This window comes from Salvelinus sp. IW2-2015, linkage group LG23 (genome assembly GCF_002910315.2).
Source record: "Salvelinus sp. IW2-2015 linkage group LG23, ASM291031v2, whole genome shotgun sequence".
Taxonomy (NCBI): domain Eukaryota; kingdom Metazoa; phylum Chordata; class Actinopteri; order Salmoniformes; family Salmonidae; genus Salvelinus; species Salvelinus sp. IW2-2015.
In genome coordinates, this window is record NC_036863.1 from 7,702,345 (window position 1) to 7,729,793 (window position 27,449).

Genomic DNA, 27,449 nt, shown 5'->3' on the forward strand with positions numbered 1-27,449 from the left:
TGGAAGAGAAGGTCCAAGTTTCCTCACCTCAGATCTTTTCCTCTAATACAATTTGAGAAGGAGGCGAGGAAAGAGTAAGCAAGGAATTGAAGAAAGCATATTTTAGAAAGAGCCCATCCATGGACGTGTCTGAAAACATTTCTAGCTGACAAATCCTTGCATCCTCCGTCCTTGTTTCCACCAGTCCTCTCCTCCCTCTCAAAGTGCATTGGAACAGAGTACCCAAGATCCTGCACTTGGGCCTCCTCCTCCTCCAAAGAGCTTTGAGAGGAAGGTGAGGAATTGAGTAAACAGGAACAGCAAGGATTTGACAGCCAGTAATGTTTCCAGACACAGCCCATGCATGGTCTTTTGCGTGGTAAACCTGGGTGCGAATCAGGATGGAACACTAACAACACTAATTATGCATCACAGCTTGAGAGCTTTAAAGAGCTAGAGAGGCAAACACACCCACAGTCACTCACTTTCACTCTCTCTCCGTCCAATGAAACACACATTGACAGCCGGTGGTCGAGAGACAAGACCTCTGTGGTCCCCTTAAGGTTCCATGGTCCCAGCTCATTTTATTTACAGACTACATTCATAAATACAGGAGTGGGTAAATCACACCACACAGGTGGTCATGTGCAGAGGAGGGCAGCGTTCCAGGCTACATTGCATACTCCTGCCAGATATGACAACGCCAGATTTCACAGCTAGATAGGTGTTTAACGTATCAGCTAACCACATTATATGATTTAGCAGTCTGATACCCAACTGCGTTATGCAGTTAATAACATGGCATGTATCCATTGATTGATACAATGTCTGCAATGTAGCGTGCCTGGAACGCAACCTAGACTACAGACACGTTGATGCTGAGTCACAGCTCACATGACGGGACATATCATGCTCACAGTACTCTCTGKSAGGGGGRGGGRARGGGGGATGATAGGGGGATAAGGCCTTTTTTTGGGGGGGGGGGGTTCTTTGGCTCTGGGTCCCAGTCTTATGTTTACTTTAGCCACCCAAGTGACCACTAGCCCCAACTCAAGCCCCATAGCATATTATCTCGTCTCAGACCCCGTCTGGCTGGGCTCAGGCAATAGCCGAAAGCTTCACAGATCTGGGATCATAGTTTAGAGCTCAGGCTCAGCTCTGTTTGCTTGTTCAGGAGGGTTTATGGCAGATCTGATACCTGTGAAGGATCCATTGAAAGCCAAAGAGTCTATGTATGTATGTACAGTTAGGCAGTGCAGTGAGTTAAATTTGCTGTCTTCTGTACTTGCTGCTCTTCAAAACAGACAGCGCTTCTCCTCAAAGGAAACCAGGTGCATATAGAGAGAGACACTAAATTGTCTTAACCCCCAACTGCTAAGCACGGGTCCCACTCTAAACGGTGGTCATGACTTTGAGGGAGCCCGTGCGGAAGCGCAGAATCTTCTTCTTGAGCGCGTGGGAGGCCTTGATCTTGACGAAGGCTTTGGGCTGCAGGGGGGCCCCAGCTGGAGCGGTGGCCGTCGGAGGGGAGGAGAGCTGAGGGGGGAGCTGCTGGGGCCACACCAGACCCCCACTCTCGTCTGAGTCACTTGACAGTGAGCTGGAGGCCGGCGAGTCTTCACTCAGGCTCGACTCGGACTCGCCCTGCCCCGGGTGGGGGTAGCGCTCCTCGGGCCGACACAGGGCTGCGAGCTCTCGGTCCAGGTACTCCAGATGGGGGTGATGATGCGGGTGTGGGTTGATGTAGGCATAAGGTGGGGGAGGCGGCCGGGGTTTGCGGGTGCGCCTGGAGCCCTGGTCAGCTGGGGGCGGCTGCTCAGCTTCATCCTGGCTGAGCTCAAGGGTGGAGCGCCAGCGGCGGTAGCCTGTGCTGCCCGGCTGGGGCCTCTTCCCCTTGGACTGGCTTCCGCGGCCGCTCCCTGACCCTGATCCTCCCCCGTCTCTCTCCACCGTGTTGTACTTGCGTTCAGGGACGCCCCGTTGCCCATTGAGGCTGTTCTCAGACTGGGACCTGCAGGCTCGTCTTCCAGGCTTCTTGGAGCCTACTGGCCGCTCCCGCTCTCTCTCCCTGTCTCTCTCCCTCTCCTTGTCCCTCTCCCTTTCCCTCTCCCTTTCCCTCTCCCTCTCCCTTTCCTCGCTAAAGCGACACTTCTTGGGTGCGGCTTTAGACTTGGCTTGCTGCAGCTGCTGTGGGGCCGGCTGCTGTTGGGAACCCCTCTCTGGAGAATAGGCGCCCCGACTGGGTTTGGGTCCTCCAGGGGCCCCCCTGTGGGAGTGGGAGTGTGCGGAGGCCCTGGCGGTGGGGGCCCGGAGGGGTTGGGCGGGGATGTACTGGGCGTTGACCAGCTGCTCGTCAGGCGAGGGAGGCGAACGGGGCGGGGGAGGGGCCGGGTAGCCGTGGTGGAAGGGATGGGGTGAGTCGGGCTCGTGGCTGCTGGGGTCCTGGGATGGAGGTATGCTGCAGGGGGAGTCCAGGGAGGCAGAGCGGGTGTTGGCCAAGGGTTGTCTGGGCCTTGGTTGGGGGTAGTGAGAGTGAGGGTGGTGATGGTGGAGAGGGGAGTCATCAGGGAGCAAGGCAATGCATGCGTACGGCTCCTGGTCCAGAATGTGACAAGCCCAGGAAGCAGGGGGACCCTCGGAGGGAGGGGGACCAGCGGCTTGGTGGTGGTGGGGGTGGTGCTCAGGGTTGGAGGCAGCGGCTGGTGGAGGCTGGGGCTCCTTGCGGCAGAGGCTGCTCTGGCGGGCCACGGTGATGGCGGTGCGGGGCTTGCCGGGACGAGGGGGCAGGGCGCGCCGCTGGATCAGGCTCAGGATATATGTCTCAACACGCTGGGCCTGACGGTAGTCCTCCTCCGTGGGCTCCCCCTCCACATCCAGCCCTCCTCCTGGCCCCGAGCTGTGGTCCCAGGCCCAGACCTCGTCTTCCCCCTCGCCGGCCCCCTCGGCGATGCCTTCCAGGGAGGGATAGGGGGCCGAGAAGGAGCGGGGGACTGTGGGGCGGGACCCGGATTCTGTCTGTCCTTCCCGATTGGCCACGAAGAATTCCCCTGGAAAACAGAATCAAAAACACGGTTATAATCAGACAAAGCAGAGGACAACCACACAGACATGAGAACCCACAGACATGTGAACCCACAGACATGTGAACCCACAGACATGTGAACCCACAGACATGTGAACCCACAGACATAGGCTAATGATGCGTCTACAGTGAGATTTTGTCATTCAGATCAACTTTATTATCCCACCAGGGGAAAATGTATTTGGTCATTTGCATAAAAAGACATACAAAAAGACGTACATAAAACATGAAAACACAGAAACTACACAAAATAATTAATTGAAAGTGCTATAGCTACACATTTAAAGTGCAAGTGCAATATGCCGTATACTTGAGGGACCAACACACTATTTATTACAGCCTAATGGATGTTGGAGTGTGTCAGGACACAAAATGGGGGAACCACGCTCCCACTCATCTCAAACCAATAGTTTTTGTTAATTTGGTCTTTGCCTAAGAGAGTGGTTCCCTCATTTTGTGTCCTGACCCCTGACCCACCTAACCCTCAAAAATGTTCTTGTAATCCTGCAGGTAAACAAATGTTTCTATCCGAAACTGAGACTTTACCTTTATCCCAGATGAAATTAGACCACTGCTCAAATGGGCTATGGCGCTTCTGAAGAAATGCCATCTCTAGTCACTAGCCTGCAGTAGCACTTACAGTATTGTGAGGCATTGCTGACAAACTATCCTTGAAAAGGAGCACGTTATGGGAAATAGGTATACAAACCCACTCAGGTGAATGAGCAAACATACACCAGGCACCACGGATGTAGTTCTAGCTGTACGTACAATACACAGCTGCAGAAACAGCAGACGCTGTTTATTGTGACCAGGCGGTTACAGACACAACACAGGCTCTGTTCCAAAAGGCACCCTATTCCCTACATAGTGCACAAATTTTTACCAGGGTCCTGCACTATATAAGGAACAGGGTGCCATTTGGGGCGTAGACAGTGTTCTGTTGAATCCTTCAGATAGAATGAGCAGCTGAGGTAACAAGAGGTTGACCACCAGGGCTCTACTCTACTGTACATCAAACTGAAGTCTGGCTTGTGTCCCACCCTATTCCCTTTTGAGTGCACTACTTTTGATAAGGGCCCATAGGGTTCTGGTCAAAAGCAGTGCACTATAAAGGGAATAGGGTGCCATTTGGGACACAACTTCTGTTTTCCCTAAACTAGTCTGCTGCATCCCATAGGGACGCATTCCTTTTTGGAACGTCAGCTTAGCACAGCCATGGCCAGACTGGGTAAGATGCACTCTAACAGTGTCTATGTACAGTATGTGTGTGTCTTAGAGAGTCTCTCTGCGAGAGAGTTAGAGTTAGAGTTAGAGTTAGAGTTAGAGAGAGAGAGAGAGAGAGAGAGAGAGAGAGAGAGTCTGTAAGTGTGTGTATGTGCACGTGTGCTTGTGTGTGTCTCTAACATGGTACAGTGGGTCTTTTTCTCTCTCCGACTGAGTCTGTACAGAGCAGCCTTGTCTTAATCCCATGACTATAATCTAGGCCCATGCATAATCACCCCAGGACAGTCCACTGATGCAGTTACACATCAAAACATGAACAACCAGTCTCTCCTTTCACCCCTCCACCAGCACACCCAGTACCCTAATTTATCTATGTCACTGGGCACACACCAGGGGTTGCCAAACTTTTTCACTCAGGCCCCCCTTCCAGCATTGAGGAACTGTTCCCAAGTATGCATACTAGAGAGATGTGATCATATACAAATGTAAGCAAGGTTTGAAATGATTATATTTTAGTCAAATATGATCTGTTTCCAACTTTTCCGGTCAATTTGCTAATTATTTGTAATTATATTCTGGCCCCCCAACCATCCGCTCAAGATTAAATGGACCCTCGGCTGAATCTAGTTGATGATCCCTGCTCTAAGGTCTGCAATTACTGGTACGACAAGAGGAAAACTGATGATGTAGTACCCAATGTCGAAATTTCACCTTATGCATTCTACTATTCCCACTTTCAAGAGTAAGTTGAAAGCCGGACTGGGTTCCTTTTTTTTGGGGGGGGAGGGGACCCCCGTGCCCCAGCTGCCGACCCGTCACGCCCCTCCTAGGGTGCATGCCCCACAGTTTGGGAACCACTGCCTTGTACAACACACTGCATGTGTCCACAATGGCACCCTATTCCCTATTTAGTGCACTATGTAGGAAATAGGGTGCCATGTGGGAGGCAGACATCTCATAAGGGGTCTAATGCCAAGATATGTCCACATCCCATGCCTGGTTTCTTGACCAACCAGGTTATTATCATAGAAGATCCAGTACCTGGCTAAATAAAGGTATACATTGGTTGTGGATTGACCCCAAATTAATAGAATATGCACAGCAAATCTGGAAATGACATGGTGCTTATCTTTTTTCATTCATTTTAGATAGTGGCATAGCTGGATCTACAAAACAGATGGCCTGGGACATGGATCTATCTCAACAAAATACCACTTTTTTGTAGTGTAGTGTCCAGAAAATAAAAGCACAATATACAATATACAAATATACATGTTTATTTTAAAGAGCACATCTTCCTAATCTAATAGCTGGAAGCCCTTTACGGCAGGGAACTCAAAAGATAATCCATTAGTATATTTCCTTCACCTTAATGCAATTGGAAAGAAATTAGTTTGTGCTTGTTATTAGTCATTATGGTTGGGGCTATTTGGGAGCGATGACTGAGTCTCCAGTCACCCAAGTTATAGACTGTTTTCTCTGCTACCGCACGACAAGCGGTACCGGAGCGCCAAGTCTAGGACCAAAAGGCTCCTCAACAGCTTCTACCCACAAGCCATAAGACTGCTGAACAATTCATAAAATCGCCACCGGACAATTTACATTGACCCCCCCCTCCCTTTTGTACACTGCTGCTACTCGCTGTTTGCTTGTTACCTATGCATAGCCACTTCGCCCCACCTACATGTACAGATTACCTCAACTAGCCGGTACCCCCCTTCAACTAGCCGGTACCCCCCGCACACTGACTCCGTACCGTCCCCCTGTATATAGCCTTGTTATTCTGATTTTGTTACTTTTTATTATTATTTTTATTTTAGTCTACTTGGTAAATATTTTCTTCTTCTTGAACTGCACTGTGATTAAGGGCTTGTAAGTAAGTGTTTCACATTAAAGTCTACACTTGTATTTGGCGCATGTGACAAATAAAATGTGATTTGATTTGATGGTGTCTGGCTCTAATGAGCTTCTGTTAACGGCTGCTCTGTGGGGGACTTAGTGCATCACTATTGGCATCTTGCACTGTCTATGTGGACTAATATACAATACATTTAGTAGGCACGTCTGACCTGGTAAAAAACAGATACCCATAAGTATAAATGGGTATTGCTCTATATTGGATAAATGCATTTCCTGAGCAACCGTAGGATCTTGTAGGATCTTAATTTGAGCCAGTTGAGCAGTAAAATAATCCTGCAGCAACAGGAAATGTGAATTATTATGTGGATTATAATTAATGGACATTTTGTAGGGGTTGATACAATTTTCGTAAGGGAAAATCAAGTCGGACATATTGAGTTAAAAATGACAAACTTCAGCACACCACAGAAATGACACACACACAGAAATGACATGCACACACACACAGAAGTGACATGCACATGACACACAGAAATGACATGCACCACACACAGAATGCATGCACACACACACAGAAATGACATGCACACACACACACACAGAGAAATGACATGCACACACACACAGAAATTGGATACAAGAAGGTAATAATGACGTCAATGGTTCACATAAGTGTGTGTGTAGGCTACACTGACTGTACTGCATTTGTATGACATGTGTGTGTGTGTGTGTGTGTGTGTGTGTGTGTGTGTGTGTGTGTGTGAACGTGTGAGAATGTATGACTGTGTGTGGTCACTCACCGGCTGATTTGGGCCGGTCGTTGGCATAGTCCATGCGGATGGCTCGGGTAGCGCTGGAGGAGAGCTCTCCAAACCCAGAGGAATCAGAGAGACCCAGAGGAGAAAGGACCTCACTCAGCTCATAGAAACCTGCAAACACATGTACTGTATACCATTAACCATTTAGCAGACGCTTTTATCCTAAGAGACTTACAACAGTGAGTGCATACATTTTCATATTGGTGGCCCTAGCAAGAATCGATTTTATCCACTGTTGGTTAGAGCCTGTAAGTAAGCATTTCACGGTAAGGTTGTTGCTGTTGTATTCGGCGCACGTGACAAATAAACTTTGATTTGATTTGAGTTGGTTAAGGGCTTGTAAGTAAGCATTTCACGGTAAGGTCTACCTACACCTGTTGTTTTTTGCGCATTTGACAAATACAATTTGATTTGATTTGATGCTCTTACCAACTGAGCCACACAGGACCAATACCACTCAAGTCTCAGCCAAATGACCATTGGGAGTACTGGTATGCAAGTGCAACAGTCTGTGTTTCCTGTGGATGGTTGTTTCTACAGTCATTGGGTAAGCATACAGTGTCTTGCTTACTTGTCTTATGAACCGGAACACTAAGTGATTTGAATAGAAAGAGACTGCCATGTTAACCTGTGTGACTCTGTCAGCCGTAGACCGGTGGGTCCCATTATATTATATTGGCTCTCACTCTAGATTTCACTGTAATCGCTTTAGTGTAGTAGTGAGCTTTTCCTTTTTAATTTGTTATGGTCTTTCTCTGCATGCCACCAAGAGTCATTTTAGGTCTGTGCATTTTTTTAAGGGTATGTTACTGTGAAATAATAAAAGTATAGTAAGCAAGTAAGTACATTTGGATCCCGAAAATAACTACAGAAGAGTATCCACTCTTAAAAGACTTACACAGCATCTCTTTCATTTGACTGTAGCTGAGGAACATTCAGTTATGAAGAGAGGACTGGTGGCACAGCATTACTAGCCTAGCTTGGAATGTTGTAGAGTCTAGTGTTTTTCCAGTTCATTTTGTCTTTTTCTAAGGGAGATATACTGTGTTGTTTTTCACGTTGAAAGCGAATGACATGTTAGTCATTTAGCCATTCCTGAAGGCATTTGATGCCTCTCAAGGTTTCATTTTCTTAACCTGTGAAGGTCTCTATAAGCGTTTTTTCAACATGCCGCCCTCAATCTCCAAATAGCCAGCCGTCTGTGTATATTTTGAGGTAAATGGCACAACATTAGCCATGGATTTAAAACTCCTGCCATCTTCGGGGAGCCGAAAGTACATTTTCATTGGACGGCTCACAACTCTCCAAGCCAAGTAGTTTTCAACTCCTAGCAAAAATGCTCCTCTGAAAATGGAATGATTTTATCAATTTAACGTGGGCTTTGGAAACATTTCCTGCACTGATTCATAAAGCACATGACCTACGCAGCCCTCGACAAATCCCTCTATATCACATATGACTTTGGCTCTCTCTCCAAAAAGACTAGCGTGAAATATACAGTACAATACAGTAAGAATGAGGTGAGATAGGGGTGAGATAGCTATACAGATGTAGGATCTTTATTTGAGCCAGTTTGCTACAGAAGGAAAATAATACTGCAGCAACAGGAAATATTAATGATTATGTGGATTATAATTCATAGACATTTTTGTAGGGGTTGATACATTTTTCGTTAGGGCAAATTAAGTCGGAAATTTCATGGCGGAAATGACAAACTTTTGAAGCATTTTTGAAACTCAAATACACTACAAGTTTGCATTTCCTTCTGTCCAGGAAAATTCTCTGCAACAAAAGAGTGATCAAATTAAGATCCTACATCTGTACGGAGCAGTAATGGGCCTACTGTGGGGTAAGTTAACCATTCTAAAATGGCGCCGACGCGTCTGCCTGCAATTGTTCCTGCCAGGCTACCAAACCACCTCATATAATGATGTCAGCCTCTGAGCCAAGGAGAGAAACTAAATGGGCCTCGGTGACGACTCTCTCTGATGGAACTACAGCATAAAGGCCTGGAACTAGAGCAGGCTCAAGCCCTTGACTTGAGTCCAGAGTTGAGTCACGGTTCCCTAGGATGATGAGGTCTAAAAATATTTGAAACTATATTTTGTCATTTAGAACGCTAGCTGATAAGGCTAGCTGCTAGCACAGTGGCCATCTTGCATGTTGACTTATGCAAGGGAGAAAGGCTTTATGACAGCAAAATCACAACTGGTCGAGTCAGAGTCGAGTCACGAGTCATGAAAATTGTGACTTGAGTCCGAGATTCAGGTAGTACAACACTGCTTTCTCCAACACCAAACAGTCATACTACAGACTATAGCTACGCTGTGTTTAGCAGAAATATGATAGATTGAACCAATGGCTTAATGGTAAGGTTGCAAAATTCTGGTAACTCCCCTCCCCCAAAACATTTTCTCCAGAAATCCCAGATGGAGGATTCCCATATTTACTACTTATTGCCAGCTGATTCCAGGAATCTTCCAATCGGAATATCTGGAAAACCTGGGAATTTTGCAACCCTCCCTACTTAAGGGTCCAATTTGTGCAGTGTTGTGTTACCTGATCTGGGCCGACTGTCCATCAGCTCAGTAGAGGCCTCCACCGCATTATCCTCTGTATCCATCCTCAGCTCCCCAACCTGCTGCTCCAGAGATGCCATCAGACCACATGGAGTACACTGTAGACTGCTCTGGAACACAATGAGAGACATAGAATCAGGGTTAAAGACCGTATTTGGATGTTCCACACACACACACACACACACACACACACACACACACACACACACACACACACAGATCTCAAATGGCTAGTGAAGGATAGGAACAGCATCGGCTTTGGAGGAGGTTAAAGCTGTCAAAACAACAGCCCTCAGCGGACGTGAAGAACCGAATATATTACAGACAGAAGGAGAGAGAGAAAGAAAGAAAAAAAGAAAGAGAAAGACAAAGAGCGAGAGAGAGAAAGGGGGAGATAAAAGGGTGACAGAGTGAGAGATGTAAAATAAGAGACAACGGTGGCACCGTAATTGGGGAGGATGAGCTTATAGTAATGTCTGGAATGGAATAAACAGAATGGTATCGAACAAATTATACACATGGTGTCCATGTGTTTGATACCATTCCATTTACTCCATTGCAGCCATTATTATGAGACATTCTCCCCTCAGCAGCCTCCTGTGCTATAGAGGTGTACAGAGTTACACACACACACTCTGCTGGCTTATAACATCGGGCGTGGTTCGACTAGCTGAGAAGGCAGTAAAGCCTGCTGGTCATGTGGTAGAGAAGGTTCCATATTTACAGTAATTCAGAGGAGAGAGGAGGACTCTGGGAATAACGCTGAGACCTCTGTGTGTGTGGGCACACAAGCTGACACTGACAAAGCACACCTGCACACACACAAATTGTACAATTCGAATGAAAACTCACACACACTGAAAACCCACAAACTGATTGAAAAACGCAAACATATTTTGACTCCCCCACCCAAAAAAATGCAGACACACACACACACACACACACACACACACACACACACACACACACACACACACACACACACACACGTTAGACTCGCTGGGGGAGCCTGCTGTGAAACTGAAGTTAAACATCTGATGGAAGGAGGGGGGGGGGTTCCACAGTGCAGCTAAGAACAAACTAACTCCCTAACAACCCATAGCCTTACTCAATGGCCTCCCTGTGTAAATCAGGACTTCTCACCCAGTAAAAAATACCATATTAAAGGCAGGGAAGCTGTGGGTTAAAAACACAGACATGCTGACCTGTCCATGAATACATGGTGAACTTACTGGAAAGAGTGGGAAGGAGAAAGGGGGGAAGATGGTAAGAGTTGGGGAGAGAGAGAGAGACAGAGAGAGAGAGGAGAAAGAGAGAGATAACAGGGAGAGAAAAGGATAAGATTTCTGTCTTACTCAACCATCCTTGTTTTATGTTTGCTTTGACAATGTAAGCAGTGGTGTAAAGTACTTCAGTAAAATACCTTAACGTACTACTTAAGTAGTTTTTTGGGGTATCTGTACTTTACTATTTATATTTTTGACTAATTTTACTTCCCTACATTCCCGAGTGGGCCCCCGAGTGGTGCAGCGGTGTAAGGCACTGCATCTCAGTGCTAGAGGCGTCACTACAGACCGAGGTTCAATTCCAGGCTGTATCACAAACGGCCGTGATTGGAACTCCCGAGTGGCGCACAATTGTCCCAGTGTTGTCTGGTTTAGGGTTTGGCCGGGGTAGGCCATCATTGTAAATAAGAATTTGTTCTTAACTGACATGCCTAGTTAAATAAAGATTAAATAAATAAACATTCTTTAAGAAAATATTGTCTTTTTTACTCCATACATTTTCCTTGACAACCAAAAGTACTAGTTACATTTTGAATGCTTAGCAGGACAGGAAAATGGTCCAATTCACACACTTATTAAGAGAACATCCCTGGTCATCCCTACTGCCTCTGATCTGGTGGAGTAACTAAACACACAGGCTTCGTTTGTAAATAATGTCTGAGTGTTGGAAAGTGCCCCTGGCTATCCATAAATAAATCAAAAACAGGAAAATGGTGCCGCCTGGTTTGCTTAATATCAGGAATTTGAAATGGCTTATACTTTTGATACTTAAGTATATTTTAAACCAAATACTTTTAGACTTTTACTCAAGTAGTATTTTACATTTTTGACTTTCACTTTTACTTGAGTCATTTTCTATTAAAGTATCTTTACTTTTATGAAAATTGGGTACTTTTACCACCACTGAATGTAAGCACTCTTACTTTCCATATCAATACGTTTAAAAAAATAATAATTGAAAGGAAGAGAGGGAGAGAGAGATCAAGACAGCATGAAAGAGGGAGAAAATGAGGGAGGAACAGCGTACACAATCACCACTAGTCCCTGCACACCATGCATCTTGTCATCACGAAAGAGTCTTTTTCCGTTCAGTCTGTGAGTGTCAATCACCCTGACAAAACGCTAGCTCGAAAAACAGAAACTCTCTTTCTATAGCCCTAGTGGCCTCTCCCTTCCCCCTTCCAGGGGTCCATAGTTGAGCGACCCGTCGGACAGGGAGCAGGCCCATCACTCAGGCCAGGGGCAGGGTCAGTCCAACACCCTCAGGGAAGAGGGGGGGGGGGGGGGGGGGGGGGGGCAGGGGATGTAAACATACCACCCTGGGCTGTCAGTCTCTCACCCCCCCCCCTACCCCCCCCATCTCTCTCTCTAGTAAGACTGAGTCAGGCTTTGTGCTCTCAGGAACTTTAACTGCTGAGGTGGAGGGGAAGAGAAGAGGGAGGGAGGGTAAAGATGTTAGAGAGGGGGATGAATACATTCACTAATTTGAGGGTTATCAGGGTAGTAGTACGACAGGTAGTGCTGGTCTGGAACAAAAGCCTGCTAGGATTGGGGGACTAAAGTTTGGTGACCCTTCCCTACGGTGATTTCTCCATGCCTCCTGAATGGACTGGAATGGAAGTGGAGTTGACTGGTGTACTTGGAGTGGTAATCACATAATAAAGATGATATAGGGCCAGAGCCTTTGTAGTTTGACCTCTATAGGGCTAACAGCGATTTGATCTCAGGGATTATACACACAGTGGCTGTGAGGTGTGTGTGTGTGTGTGTGTGCGCGTGTGTGTGTGCAGAGGAAACGTGCCCATTGAGCCGGTGTTGTCTCACTTGAGTGGCTCCTAAACCCACACACAGGTCCTTTCATCCAGCGCATGCATGACATTAGCCCAGTTCATTTGCACACACGTAGACACACACAAGCTATAGAATAAGCCCAAGCCATGCTCACTCTGTGCATGTCTAAAGCTTGTTACATAATGGCACAATAAGAGGATGACTTCTTCATTCATTTGATTATGCTAGTCTGGTAAGGTTCAAGGCCACATGTCATGTTGGCATCACTGTTAGTAAAGACATGAGTTGAGTTTACAAAGAAAACAAGCGGATACAAGAGAGCACAAACCCTTCACTAATTTCCAATGTTGTTGAAGTAAAGTTTGGATGTAACGCAGTTAATCTTAAATGTATCCCATGTTTTTTGTATGCCGTACAGTATATATAAGCACACAGTATAACTCCAAATCATGTGAACCACTAAAACATATTAAACAGAAATTGCCTTGAGTTACACCGTTAACTGCAGTAAAGCATTACTCCAAGTCCCTCCCTCCCCTACATTTCATCTCCCTAAGTGATTATTTTCTCTCTAAATGATTCAAGCCATCTTTAAAAAGTCATTAAATATGACTTAAACTCCTGACTCATTTACGAGCTGCTCTGAAGTTACTTCCCATGACACTGCAGTGATTATTCGCCCTAAAGCCGACACCGAGACGGCTCTCAAAGAACTACAGCGGACTTTGTGCAAACTGGAAACCGCATATCCTGAGGCTGCATTTATTGTAGCTGAGGACTTTAATAAAGCAATTCTGAGGAAAGCGCTACCAAAGTTAACACATCGGCTGCGCTACTCACTCATCGAGAACTCTTGACCATTGCTATTCCCCCTTCCAGCACGGCTACAAAACCCTCCCACGCACTCCCTTCGGCATATCAGATCAAGGCTCAGGTAGCTTAGCGGTTAAGAGCGTTGGTTCGAAATCTGCCATTCTGCCCTTGAGCAAAGAAGTTAACCCCCAACAACACCTGCACCCCGGGCTCCGATGACGTGGACATCAATGAAGGCAGCCCCCGCACCTCTCTGATTCAGAGGGGTTGGGTTAAATGTGGAAGACACATTTCTGTTGAATGCATTCAGTTGTACAACTGACTAGGTATTCCCTTTTCCCTGTCCCTTTCCCCATTCTGCTCCTCCCTTCCTATAGGCAGAAACTTAAACAGGAAGTTCCTGTGGTAAGGACTGTTCAATGTTGGTCTGACCAATCAGAATCTATGCTTCAAGTTTTGATCATGTGGACTGGGATATGTTCCGGGTTGCCTCTGAGAATAACATTGACGTATACACTGACTCAGTTCATCAGGAAGTGCATAGAGGATGTTGTTCCTACTGTGATGATTAGAACTTACTCAAACCAAAAACGTGGATAGATGACAGCATTCGAGCAAAACTGAAAGCGCAAAACCACTGCATTTAACCACAGCAAGGTGACTGGGAACATGGACGAGTACAAATAGTCCAGCTATGCCTTTAGGCATGTTAACCCTCGCAAGGCTGCAGGCACAGATGGCATCCCTTGCCGGGTCCTCAGAGCATGTGCAGACCAACTGGCTGGAGTTTATGAACATATTCAATCTCTCCCTATCCCAGTCTGTTGCCCCCACTTGCTTCAAGATGTCCACCATTATTCCTGTACCCAAGAAAGCAAACGTAACTGAACTAAATGACTATGGCCCTGTAACACTCACTTCTGTCATCATGAAGTTCTTTGAGAGGCTAGTTAAGGATCATATAACCTACACCTTACTAGACCCACTACAATTTTCATACTGCCCCAACAGATCCACGGATGACGCAATTCCCATCGCATTGCCCTATCCCATCTGGACAAGAGGAATCTCTCTCTCTCATTGAATGTGCTAGACAAAGAAAGCAGCTAGGTTGCTCTAGCTGAGCCAATGAGTGAGGGTGTAAATGCCTGGTTACCAGTCTGTTTCAAGTGGGCATGACAATTCCATAGGTTGTTGGCAAGAGAGCAGAAACAGACTGTCACCCAGGCTAGCACAACCATACCTGATTCAGCTAACCATGGTGTTGATGAGAAGTACATTAGCTTAGTAGGGTATCATCATAGTGCTGGATTAGAACAAAAAGCCTGCACTCTTCAGGGCCATGGTTGGCGACCACTGCCATAGAGTCATTTCCTGACTACGAATAGAAAACTAGTTGACCCCATAATACATTACTGACATTGAGTGAAAGGACATAAGATACGATGTCATTGGAAGCCAACACCAACAATGTTCTCACCGTGGTTCAGTTGATAAAGGTACATTCTATTAGGTAAGCATATAGCAAATATGATATGGATTTATTCAATGTGTATTTTAAATTGGATTTTGACAGCTATATGCTTCCCTATTCTAATACCATACCACTATATATATATCAATTGAGAGTCATTGATACCCCTTCAATATGATTACACATTATACTACAATGAGATTTCGCACTACACACTGCCTCCAAAAGTAAAATGTAATTATGTGCAAATGACATACTGTTCCATCTGAAATTCAGTATAGCGAAGATAACATTTGAATTATGATAATTAAAAGGCGTTTACACAGCTGGGCTTGGAAAATAACTCTGACACCAGGGACACAACACATCCACTACGCTGACCCTCAACACAGGGGCCCCAATGGGGTGCGTGTTTAGTCCCCTCCTGTACTCCCTGTTCACCCACGACTGCGTGGCCGCGCATGACTCCAACACCATAATTAAGTTTGCTGATGACACAACAGTGGTAGGACTAAGGACTAATCACCAACAACTATGAGACAGCCTATAGGGAGGTCAGAGACCTGGCAGTGAGGTGCCAGGACAACAACCTCTCTCTCAATGTGAGCAAGACAAAGGAGCTGATGTAGACCACAGGAAACGGAGGGCCGAGCACGCCACCATTCACATTAACGGGTCTATAGTGGAGAGCTTCAAGTTCCTCGGTGTCCACATCCCTAATAAACTATCATGGTCCAAATACACCAACACAGTCGTGAAGAAGGCACGACAATGCCTCTTCCCCCTCAGGGCGCTGAAAAGATTTGGCATGGGCCCTCAGACCCTCAAAAAGTTATACAGCTGCACCATTGAGAGCATCTTCACTGGCTGCATCACCGCTTGGTATGGCAACTGCTTCGCATTTGACTGCAAGGCTGCTGAACAGCTTGTATATAGCCAAGTTATCATTACTCATTGTGTATTTATTATTAAGTGTTTTACTTTTCTATTATTTCTTGATTTTCTTTCTCTCTGCATTGTTGGGGAGGGCCTTCACTGCTAGTCCACATCTGTTGTTTACGATTACGAAGCATGTGACGAATAAGATTTGATTTGAATGGATTATCAATGGTATACTGAACATCATCAGTTTGGTGCATTACCTCATGTATTCCATGTGAATGCACCACTATCTGAAATTACTCCGTGAAGTCAAGCCTGCCATTTAGAGACTGTGTTCCAAATGGCACCCTATTCCCTATTTAGTGGACCACTTTTGACAAGAGCCCTATGTGCCCTGGTCAGAAGGAGTGTACTATTTTGGGAATAGGGTACCATTTGGGAGGCACATAGAGTTTCCAGAGTGGTGCAGCTGAATGTCACATTGTGCTTAACTGTATAGACTTTATTGTATTGTGAGTTGTGCAGTAGTGTGCACACACCAGTGCTCACACACTCACACACACATACCACACCCCCCATTGGAGGGCACAAAACCCCCCAGTCCAAACAGTAGCCCCCACACTGTGTAGTGTACTGTGGTGCAGTGGAGTTGTGGAGTTGTGTAGTGTGTGTGAGTAAGCGGGAGGCCTTTGTGCGGGGCCCTCTCTCTGACAGGTCAACTCACTGTGGTGTGTTTGTGTTTGCTGACGCTCCCAAAATAAAATCAAGTCCCAAATGGCAGCGTATTCCCTATATAGTGCACTACTTTTGACCAGGGCCCATCAAAAGTAGTGTACTATAAAGGGAATAGGGTGCCATTTGACATTTGAGACGCAGCCTTAAACTTGTTAGCAAACCCAATTATGTAACCCCCCTACTTTCACCATGGCAACAAAGTGAGGTGCCTTCTCCAGGAGTGAGAGAGAGGGAGAGAAAAAATGGGAAGAGAGAATGAGAAATGGGGAGAGATTATCCAATTACATTGAATGAACTACAGGACAAAATACAAACCCTCCAACCCAAAAAGGCCTGTGGGGTTGATGGTATCCTAAATTAAATGATAAAATATACAGACCACAAATTCCAATTGGCTATACTTAAACTTGTTAACATCATCCTCAGCTCTGGCAACTTCCCCAATATTTGGAACCAAGGACTGATCAGCCCAATCCACAAAAGTGGAGATAAATTTGAACCCATTAACTACCCGGGGATATGCGTCAACAGCAACCTTGAGAAAATCCTCTKCATTATCATTATCAGTAGACTCGTACATTTCCTCAGCGAAAACAATGTACTGAGCAAATGTCAAATTGGCTTTTGACCAAATTACCGTACGACAGACCACATATTCACCCTGCACACCCTAATTAACAAACAAATAAACCAAAACAAAGGAAAAGTCTTCTCATGCTTAGTTGATTTCAAAAAAGCTTTTAACTCAATTTGGTATGAGGGTCTGCTATACAAATTGATGGAAAGTGGTGTTGGGGGAAAAACATTATAAAATCCATGTACACAAACAACAAGTGAGTGCGGTTAAAATGGACAAAAAACACACACATTTATTTTTTAAATATTTAAAAACATACAATATACTTGCAGTGAAGCCACTCAACAACTACATCACATGAGTCATCTAACAGACTCCCATCCAGCATCTACATCACACGAGTCATCTAACAGACTCCCATCCAGAGCGACACACAGAAGCAACCAGGGTCAATGCCCTGCTCTAGGGCAAGTCGACAGATCTCCCACAAGGTCAATAACGGGGACCCGAACCAGTGATCCATCAGCCCAAGCTCCCAACCGCTAGGCCACCAGCCCTCCAAGATCCCCCCCCACAGTTCCCCAAGAGCTGCCCCCCCCCCACCGAGAAAAATACAATAACTCCTTTCCCCACCCCCAAGACACCTCCCAAATGCACCAACAACCAACAAAATGAACAAAAGAGAAAAAAAGACAAAGGAAAACAGAAAACAGCCATGCAAAAAACAAAAGATATCAAGGACAACAAAAATAATAACAGCAAGGCCAACTGAATATGTTTGAGTGCATGTATGGCACTATTTACATGTGTGTGTCCATGTATATGCACATGCGTGCATTCGAATGAGAGTGTGTGTATATGCATGTGTACAAACACCTGCACGGCATCAGCCTCAGGCAAACAGGCATTAGCTGTAACAACACTGCCCCTCATTGTCATTCAAACTTACTTTTTGTTATGTTTTATTTTGACTTTATTTTTTTTGTACTTTTATCTTTGACTGTCATTCTATCCCCCGCCCAGCAACTCCACTCCCACTTGTCTCCAATTCCACATCCCAACTCTCAGCTTCCCATACAATTCAGCTTCCCTCAGCTACCCTGCCTCCTCCATTTTTGGGGTAATGCTGTAATCAATTGGTTGTAATCTTGGATTGAGCAGACCCATACAATTCTGATTACTCCATGACAGACATAACTCTACCATTCCAATTTACAATATCATTTAAAAACAAAATCCCATTATTTCCCATAAATACAGGTATTTTATCAACGAGCACATTTGAGTTCAGCCATTATATTTATTGTAATATTTATTCTATCTTTTCAGGGGGATGAAATTGAAATTGTAGCCAGCTCTGCAATGCTTGTTTGAAAAAGAGAGATACTTGGAAAAAAAGTATAATTTTCAATTAATCGAAAATGAGACATAGCAATCTGCACAAAGGCAAAAGGCCATATTTAAACAATGGATGAGCTTTTCTTAGTAATCTACTTGAAAACCATTTAGGGTTCAAGTAAAACTTTTGAATAAGTTGAGCTTTTAGAGAGGTTTAGTGCTTTTATATTTAATCATCTCAAACCACCCAAATCATATTCATGATACAGATAGGCACGCTTTATCTTGTCTGGTTTAGCGTCCCAGATAAAGCAAAATATTTTTTGCTCACATGATTAGAAAAACAAATCGTCAGGAGTAGGCAGCRCCATAAGTAAGTGAGTAAATTGAGAAATGACTGAGGAGTTAATCAGGGCAATGTTTCCATAAATACAGGTATTTACCTCTCCATGGTTGCAGGATCTCGTCTATTTTTACAAGTTTTCTATTGAAATTCATTGTGGAGAGCTCATTTATATATTTTGTTACATGAATACCAAGTATTTCTACTTCACCGTCAGCCCATTTTATAGGTAAACTGCTGGGTAATGTAAAAGTTGTATTTTTTAAAGATCCAATATATAATATTCTACACTTTTCTGGTATCTCTGGACTAAAACCTAATTATCTCTGGACTAAAACCTAATTAGGATAAGTTATCTAGATCTTCAATGAGACATTGCAGGGATCTAGCTTGCGGACTTAATATAAAACTTGAGTCAGCGGCATACATGGACACCTTTGTTTTTAAGCCTTGGATTTCTAATCCTCTAATGTTGTTATTTGATCTGATTTTAATAGCTAGCATTTCAATGGTCATAATGAATAGATATGGTGACAGCGGACACCCTTGTTTTACTCCTCTTGACAATTCAAAACTCTTCGAGAAGTAGCCACCGTTTACTATTTTACACCTGCGGTTTCTAAACATTACTTTTACCCATTTTATAAGAGAATCACCGAAATTTTCAAAAATCCAGGCATTTCTAAATAAAATCCAGTCTTACTTTATCAAAATTCTTTTCAAAATCCATTATAAATACCAGGCCTGGCTTCTTAGATGTTTCATGATGTTCTATTATTTCTAGTAGTTTTCATATATTATCTCCGATGTATCGTCCATGTAGAAAAACCTGTCTGCTCAGGATGAACAATACCTGGTAAAACCTTTTTAATTCTGAGATCTATGCATTTCGCTAGTATTTTTGCATCACAACGTTGAAGTGTAAGAGGCCTCCAATTTTTAAGATGGACTGGATCTTTATATTTGCCATCTGGGTCTTGTTTTAATAATAGTGAAATCAGACCTTCCTGCTGAGTGCCTAACAGACTACCATTTCTATAGGAGTAGGTCAAACAAGCTAACAATGGAGCTTTGAGAATATCAAAAAAATCTTGATATACCTCTACCGGGAATGCCATTAAGCCCTGGAGTTTTTCCAGACTGAAAGGATTTAATAGCCTCAAAAAGAGAGAGGGGAGAGAGGGAGAGAAGAGGAGAGAGAAAGATTGAGTGAGAGGAGAGAGATCAAGTGTGTGTGTGTGTATGTACAGTGCATTGCAAAAGTATTCATCCCCCTTGGCGTTTTTCCTATTTTGTTGCATTACAACCTGTAATTTAAATGGATTTTTATTTGAATTTCACGAATTGGACATACACAAAATAGTCCAAATTGGTGAAGCGAAATGGAAAACATTACTTGCTTCAAACAATTATCTAAAAAAAAAAATGGAAAAGTGATGCATGCATATGTATTCATCCCTTTGCTATGAAGCCCCAAAATAAAATCTGGTGCAACCAATTACCTTCAGAAGTCACATAATTAGTTAAATAAAGTCCACCTGTGTGCAATCTAAGTGTCACATGATCTGTCACATGCTCTCAGTATATATACACCTGTTCTGAAAGGCCCAAGAGTCTGCAACACCACTAAGCAAGGGGCACCACCAGCAAGCAGCACCATGAAGACCAAGGACCTCTCCAAACAGGTCAGGGACAAAGTTGTGGAGAAGTACAGATCAGGGTTGGGTTATAAAAAAATATCAGAAACTTTCAACATCCCACAGAGCACCGTTAAATCCATTATTAAAAAATGGGAAGAATATGGCACCACAACAAACCTGCCAAGAGAGGGCTGCCCACCAAAACTCACGGTCCAGGCAAGGAGGGCATTAATCAGAGAGGCAACAAAGAGACCAAAGATAACCCTGAAGGAGCTGCAAAGCTCCACAGCGGAGATTGGAGTATCTGTCCATAGGACCACTTTAAGCCGTACACTCCACAGAGCTGGGCTTTACAGAAGAGTGGCCAGAAAAAAAGCCATTGCTTAAAGAATAAAATAAGCAAACGTGTTTGGTGTTTGCCAAAAGGCATGTGGGAGACTCCCCAAACATATGGAAGAAGGAACTCTGGTCAGATGAGACTAAAATTGAGCTTTTTGGCCATCAAGGAAAACACTGTGTCTGGCGCAAACCAAACACTTCTCATCACCCCGAGAACACCATCCCTACAGTGAAGCATGGTGGTGGCAGCATCATGCTGTGGGGATGTTTTTCCATCAGCAGGGACTGGGAAACTGGTCAGAATTGAAAGAATGATGGATGGCGCTAAATACAGGGAAATTCTTGAGGGAAACCTGTTTCAGTCGTCAAGAGATTTGAGACTGGGACGGAGGTTCACCTTCCAGCAGGACAATGACCCTGAGCATACTGCTAAAGCAACACTCGAGTGGTTTAAGGGGAAATATTTAAATGTCTTGGAATGGCCTAGTCAAAGCCCTTAAAGATTGCTGAACACCAGCGGAACCCATCCAACTTGAAGGAGCTGGAGCAGTTTTGCCTTGAAGAATGGGCAAAAATCCCAGTGGCTAGATGTCCCAAGCTTATAGAGAATACCCAAGAGACTTCACGCTTAATTGTCGCAAAGGTGGCTCTAGAAAGTATTGACTTTGGGGGGGGGGGGGGGGTAAATAGTTATGCACGCTCAGGTCAGTTTTTTTGTCTTATTTCTTGTTTTTTTCACAATAGAAAATATTGGATATTCAAAGTGGTAGGCATGGGTGTGTAAATCAAATGATACAAACCCCCAAAATCTATTTTATATTCGCAGTTGTAAGCAACAACATAGGAAAAATGCCAAGGGGGTGAATACTTTCGCAAGCCACTGCTATAAGTCCGATGTGTAAGCGAGCAGTAATTGAGTGTGTGTGTTCATATCAACTTCATAGTGTTCAGACATTGTTTACAGTTCGCATACTTTTTTTGCTGACCTGACGTCCCGTAGAATTTAGTACAGCCATGGTGTTATGGAAGCTCGTTCTCAGAAGAGCTGCTCCATCTATAAAGAGTTTGTCCACAATGAAAGAAGCACACTTACCCCTCCCCTCGTGTTTCCTCTGTACAGGATACAGCCTCTTGCGATTTTTTGTTTATCTCCCGGGAAATTGGTCATTGAGACCAAATTTGGTCCCTTTATGCTCCCTTCCCCTGCTTTTGATCATCTCCTTTTGTTGGTAATGTTCAAAATATTTTGCGATTATACGGTCGGGGACCTTGTGGTCTTGTACGTCCAAGTCTGTGCATTTGGTGGCAAAGTAGGGTTGCAAAGGGTCTGAAAACTTTTTCCGGTAAATTTTTTCATGGGAAGTTAAGCCCGGGAATTTGGAAATTTTCGTATAAATTCATCACAAAAAGTAACTCTATAACAGTTTTTTGTGGGAATCACAATAAGGTATTTCTAGGTCTGTTTGGAATTATTTTTGGTAAACTATCCCCAATTCAATGGAATTGCAACCCTCTGCATGCACAGTGCACTCCTCCATCACATGTACAGCTGATTCTCAAGATCTTGCACACTAATGAGATGCTATTGAGCCACACTACTACACTGTCTGAGCCAAGACTACATGCTTTCTGGTAAGTTTTGATTACAATACTGGTGGGTGAATTATATTTTCTATGACATACATGATTTTTTGTTAAATTCTTGGAACTATAGGGGTGCTGTTCCGCATTAGCATATTTGGGTCTCCAAATTAAACTGCCTCGTGCTAAATTCTTGATCGTACAATATGCATTATTTTATTATTGGATAGAAAACACCTTCTAGTTTCTATAGAAGTTGGAATTTTGTCTCTGAGTGGTACAGAACAATTCTACAGCACTTTTCATGACAGGGTTCAGATTTCAGAAATTTTTACCTCTGATCTGGAGTCTGTTTTTAAGGCGACAGAATGCTATGAAGAAACCGACACTGCCTACGTCTTCCTCTGGTGTCTGTACGTCATCACGTTTTGAATGAAATCGATGGGACATTCACAGCCATTATAAAAGACCAAAATGTATAAGGACCGCCCTTTCTCGTCGGGCGCCTGAAGCGTGAAGGCCATCGGACTTGCCTCGTTCAAATCGTTGTCTAACCAGCAATATTTCTCCGGTCATGTTTCAGTCGTATAGTTGTTAAAAAACATCATATGTAGTTAATTTGAACCGTTTTATAGCAATTTATAATCCGTTTAGTGCGATTTTGAGGAATTTATTTGTTGTGCACTCTGAAACTTTGGACACGTTTTGGGGTGCGTCGTTGGTGGTGGACATTTCGAAGACAGAGGACATCTATCGACCAAAAGACGTTTATAACATAGAAAGGATACATTGCCCAAGAATCTGATGGAAGAACAGCTCAAAGTAAGCAATATTTAATATGATAAATCGGTTTGTCGAAATATTTTAAACGCATATTTCGCCATTTTGTTTGGTATAGCTTCACTTGGCCAACCCTGTATTGAAAAGTAAGGATAATTTTAAAAATGTAAAATCAGCGGTTGCATTAAGAACTAATTTGTCTTTCGATTCCTGTCAACCCTGTATTTTTTAGTCAAGTATATGATTAGCTTTCAATAAACTAGATCACTCTGATAGATGACGTCAGACATATTGAGGCTTGATTTCCTAGTATTTTTATTGTGTAACCACGGTTTTGTATGGCTAAATATGCACCTTTTCACAAAACTGTATATGTATATTGTAAAATGATGTTACAGGAGTTCATCGGAAGAATTCTGAGAAGGTTAGTGAAAAAATTAATATATTTTGGCCGTGATTACGTTATAGCGCTCTTTGGCTGGAATCGATGCTCTGGTAACGTTTGCACATGTGATGCTAACTTATCGATTTATTGTGTTTTCGCTGAAAAACGCTTAGAAAATCTGAAAATATGGTCTGAAATCACAAGAACTGGGCTTTCCATTGCTATGCTTTGTCTATTTTTATGAAATGTTTTATGATGAGTAAATTGGTCATACACGTTGCTCTATCTAGTAATTCTAGTCGATTTGTGATGGTCGGTGCAATTGTAAACTGTGATTTCTACCTGAAATATGCACTTTTTCTAACAAAAAACTATCCTATACCATGAATATGTTATCAGACTGTCATCTGAAGAGGTTTTTTCTTGGTTAGTGGATATCAATATCTTAGTTGAGCCGAATTGGTGATAGCACCTGAAGGAGTAAGAAACTGATGGAGTTAGAATAGTGGTGTATTTTGCTAACGTGTTTAGCTAATAGATTTACATATTTTGTCTTCCCTGTAAAACATTTTAAAAATCTGAAATGGTGGCTTTATTCACAAGATTCTGTATCTTTCATCTGGTGTCTTGGACTTGTGATTTAATGATATTTAGATGCTACTATCTACTTGTGAAGCTATGCTAGCTATGCTAATCAGTGTGTGGGGGGATGGGGGGTGCTCCCGGACCCGGGGTAGAGGCTCGTTAGAGGTTAACTAGTAAACAGTACAGCAAAGTGTGTTTAAATCATTTCTAACTTGTTAACAATTTCTGCTAGTTAGTTTTTGCTACCATGTGAGTTTTAGCTTGCWTGAGCCTGCTATCTGTGGAGTGTTATTTCATCTGTTTCCATACATGTTTAATTTTAAAACATTTATCTTACAAAGGAGTTGTTTAATCTAACTGCTTAACTATTCATGTGTACCTGGAATTATATTTAAAAACATTTTTTACTCATTGTTTTCTAACCTTTACAGGAAAATGCCAGGAAAATCTGATGTGTGGAGACATTTCACTGCAGCTAATGTAGAAGGAAAAGCTGTGTACATTTGCAAATACTGTGCCAAATCTTTTATAAAGAACGCAACAAAGATAATCAGAATCATCTGGCCAAGTGCATAAAGTTCCCTCAGCGCTCACAACAAGCAACCTCTGACAAAAGTCCCTCTACTTCTATTCGAGGTGAAAATTATGAATGACAACTTATCGATGGTCCTCCTGGAATCAGAAGTTATTTTGACTCAATGGAGTAACGTAGTCAGAGAAATGCTGATGAATGTCTTGCTCGAGCTGTGTATGCAACTGGTTCACCTCTGATGCTCACAGGCAATGTGTATTGGAAGAGATTTCTGAATGTTCTTCGCCCAGCATACACCCCTCCAACCAGACATGCTTTATCTACTAATTTGCTGGATGCAGAGTTCAAGAGAAGGTCAAGTAAATCATAGAGAAAGCAGACTGTATTGCAATCCTCTGATGGGTGGTTGAATGTTCGTGGGCAAGGAATAATTAACTACATCACCTCCACCTCTCAACCAGTATTCTACAAGAGCACAGACACAAGGGACAACAGACACACCGGTCTCTACATTGCAGATGAGCTGAAGGCAGTCATCAATGACCTTGGACCACAGAAGGTATTTGCACTGGTGACAGACAATGCTACGAATATGAAGGCTACTTGGTCTAAAGTGGAGGAGTCCTACCCTCACATCACACCCATTGTCTGTGCTGTTCATACATTGAATCTGCTCCTCAAGGACATCATGGCACTGAAAACAATGGATACACTCTACAAGAGAGCCAAGGAAATGGTTAGGTATGTGAAGGGTCATCAAGTTATAGCAGCAATTTACCTCAACATGCAAAGTGAGAAGAATAAGAGCACCACATTGAAGCTGCCCAGCAACACCTGTTGAGGTGGTGTTGTCATCATGTTTGCCAGTCTCCTGGAGGGGAAGAAGTCTCTCCAAGAAATGGCCATATCACAGTCTGACGATATCACAGTCTGCCTGTGCATGCATACATTTGCCCACTTCACTGTTGCTCCAAGCAGAGGAAACTGCAGTTCTGAAAAACATCAAAAAGCGTGAAGACTTCTGCCTGAAGCCCATCGCAGCGTACATGTTGGACCCCAAGTATGCTGACAAGAGCATCCTGTCTGGTGCAGAGATCAACAAGGCCTATGGTGTCATCACTACCGTATCTCACTACCTTGGCCTGGATGAGGGCAAGGTTCTTGGCAGTCTGGCGAAGTACACTTCCAAGCAAGGGCTTTGGGATGGAGATGCAATATGGCAGTCGTGCCAACATATCTCATCAGCCACCTGGTGGAAGGGACCTTGCGGATCTGAGGCTCTTTCCCGTTGCCTCCATCATCCTCCAAAACCCACCAACATCAGCCGCCTCAGAGCGCAACTGGTCCTTGTTTGGGAACACACACACCAAAGCAAGCAAGAGGCTGACCATTACAAGGTTTGAAAAATTGGTGGCCATCTGGGTAAATTTGAGGCTTTTTGAGCCTGACAACGAGCCATCCTCAACAAGGTTGGAAAGCGACAGTGAAGATGAGGCCTCAGATTCTGATGTTCAAGAGGTGGACATTGAAGAGGTCCAGGGAGAAGACATGGATGCCTGAGAGGAAAACAACCAAAGCTTTAGTTTCTAGACTATCATTTTACAGATGTATGTTGAAAACGTTTTTGGGAGATGCGATGGATCATTGGGGAGCATTCAATATTCCCTTTCTTTTGTTGTTCAGTGAAATCATCCCTTGTGAAGAGTCAATTTATTTAATTAAAGTTCAATTCATAAATAAAGTTTTTTTTATTTCTATTGGAAGAATTTAATAATTTGCAATTATTTCTACTTATGATAAGGTAAAATGTTCATGTTTCTGTCTCCATGTGGTATGGTAAATATATCCAATGCAAAAAACATCTACATTTAAATGGTATTAATATTAATTTGCATATATTTCCGTTATTCCCGTTTATTCCCATTTCTTCCCACGGAAAGATTCCACCTATGAATATTCACCAAAATGTGCAACCCTAGTGGAAAACAACCTTGTTTACAGTCTCTAGAGGAAGTTTCAAAGCGGATTGCATGAACTCGCTGATCGCACCCTCTGGATTATTGGATGAGTCCTTAGGAATCCCAGAAAATATTATATTTTCACACATGCTCCGGGTTTGTATGTCTAGTAGCGACCCACTTATCACCCTGTTTTCCCTGAGTAGACAATCCATGTTGGAATCGAGGGATTTTACCTTGGCTGTGAGTGCCTTGTTCGCTCCTTGGAGCGTGAGAATTTCACTCTGGCTAAACTCCAAACTCCCCCTCAGCCCTGCTACCTACAAACACAATTTGTGTTGCATGGATTCCAGCAAGAGCACTAGCCTCTACTAAGTAAATCATCCGTGTCTGTAGATGAATCTGTCTTTCTTTTTTTTTGTCGGGTTAGAGTTATTCTGTGAGGTACAGTAGCCGGATCTTTCCAGGATGGAGTATGTTGTTCCTCTATAGCATGAAGCTGTTGATTCTCGTCGATTTCCCTCAGGATCTCCTCAGTATCCAGGTTGGCTCTGAACTGCAGTCAGTTGTTTACAAATGTTTTTAACGATGCGTCTTTCCCACGATGACCGAAGATGTAAGCATGAGTTGCAAAATGTGCAATCCCACTTCAATACAAAGCTTTCGCAGTTTTTTCTGTAATTAACAGGCTGCTTCGTGAAGAGTCTGAGGCCACTCCACTCCAATTTTAGACAATTTGCTTTTTGTTCCAGTTTTCGATATTACTGTTGTCTATTCAGAACATTCGTCATCACCAACTTTGCTTGATGCCCTGTGGAAAGAAATGTGTGGCAGCGCAAGGGGGTGAGACAGGGATGCAGCTTAA

General features: G+C 43.7%; 1 protein-coding gene across 2 annotated transcripts in view; it reads right to left on the reverse strand.

Annotated features, from left to right (window-relative positions):
• Positions 1-505: 505 nt before the first annotated feature.
• Positions 506-27,449, reverse strand: part of LOC111950851 (dapper homolog 3) — a 38,867-nt gene continuing 11,923 nt past the window's right edge. For both annotated transcript variants that reach the window (XM_070434346.1, XM_023968762.2), the window contains exons 2-4: positions 9,526-9,655; positions 6,949-7,077; positions 506-3,026 (exon numbers count right to left, since the gene is read on the reverse strand). In XM_070434346.1, coding sequence (XP_070290447.1) covers positions 1,372-3,026; positions 6,949-7,077; positions 9,526-9,655 — 1,914 coding nt within the window. In that variant the 3' untranslated portion in view covers positions 506-1,371. The remainder of the gene's footprint in view (positions 3,027-6,948; positions 7,078-9,525; positions 9,656-27,449) is intronic.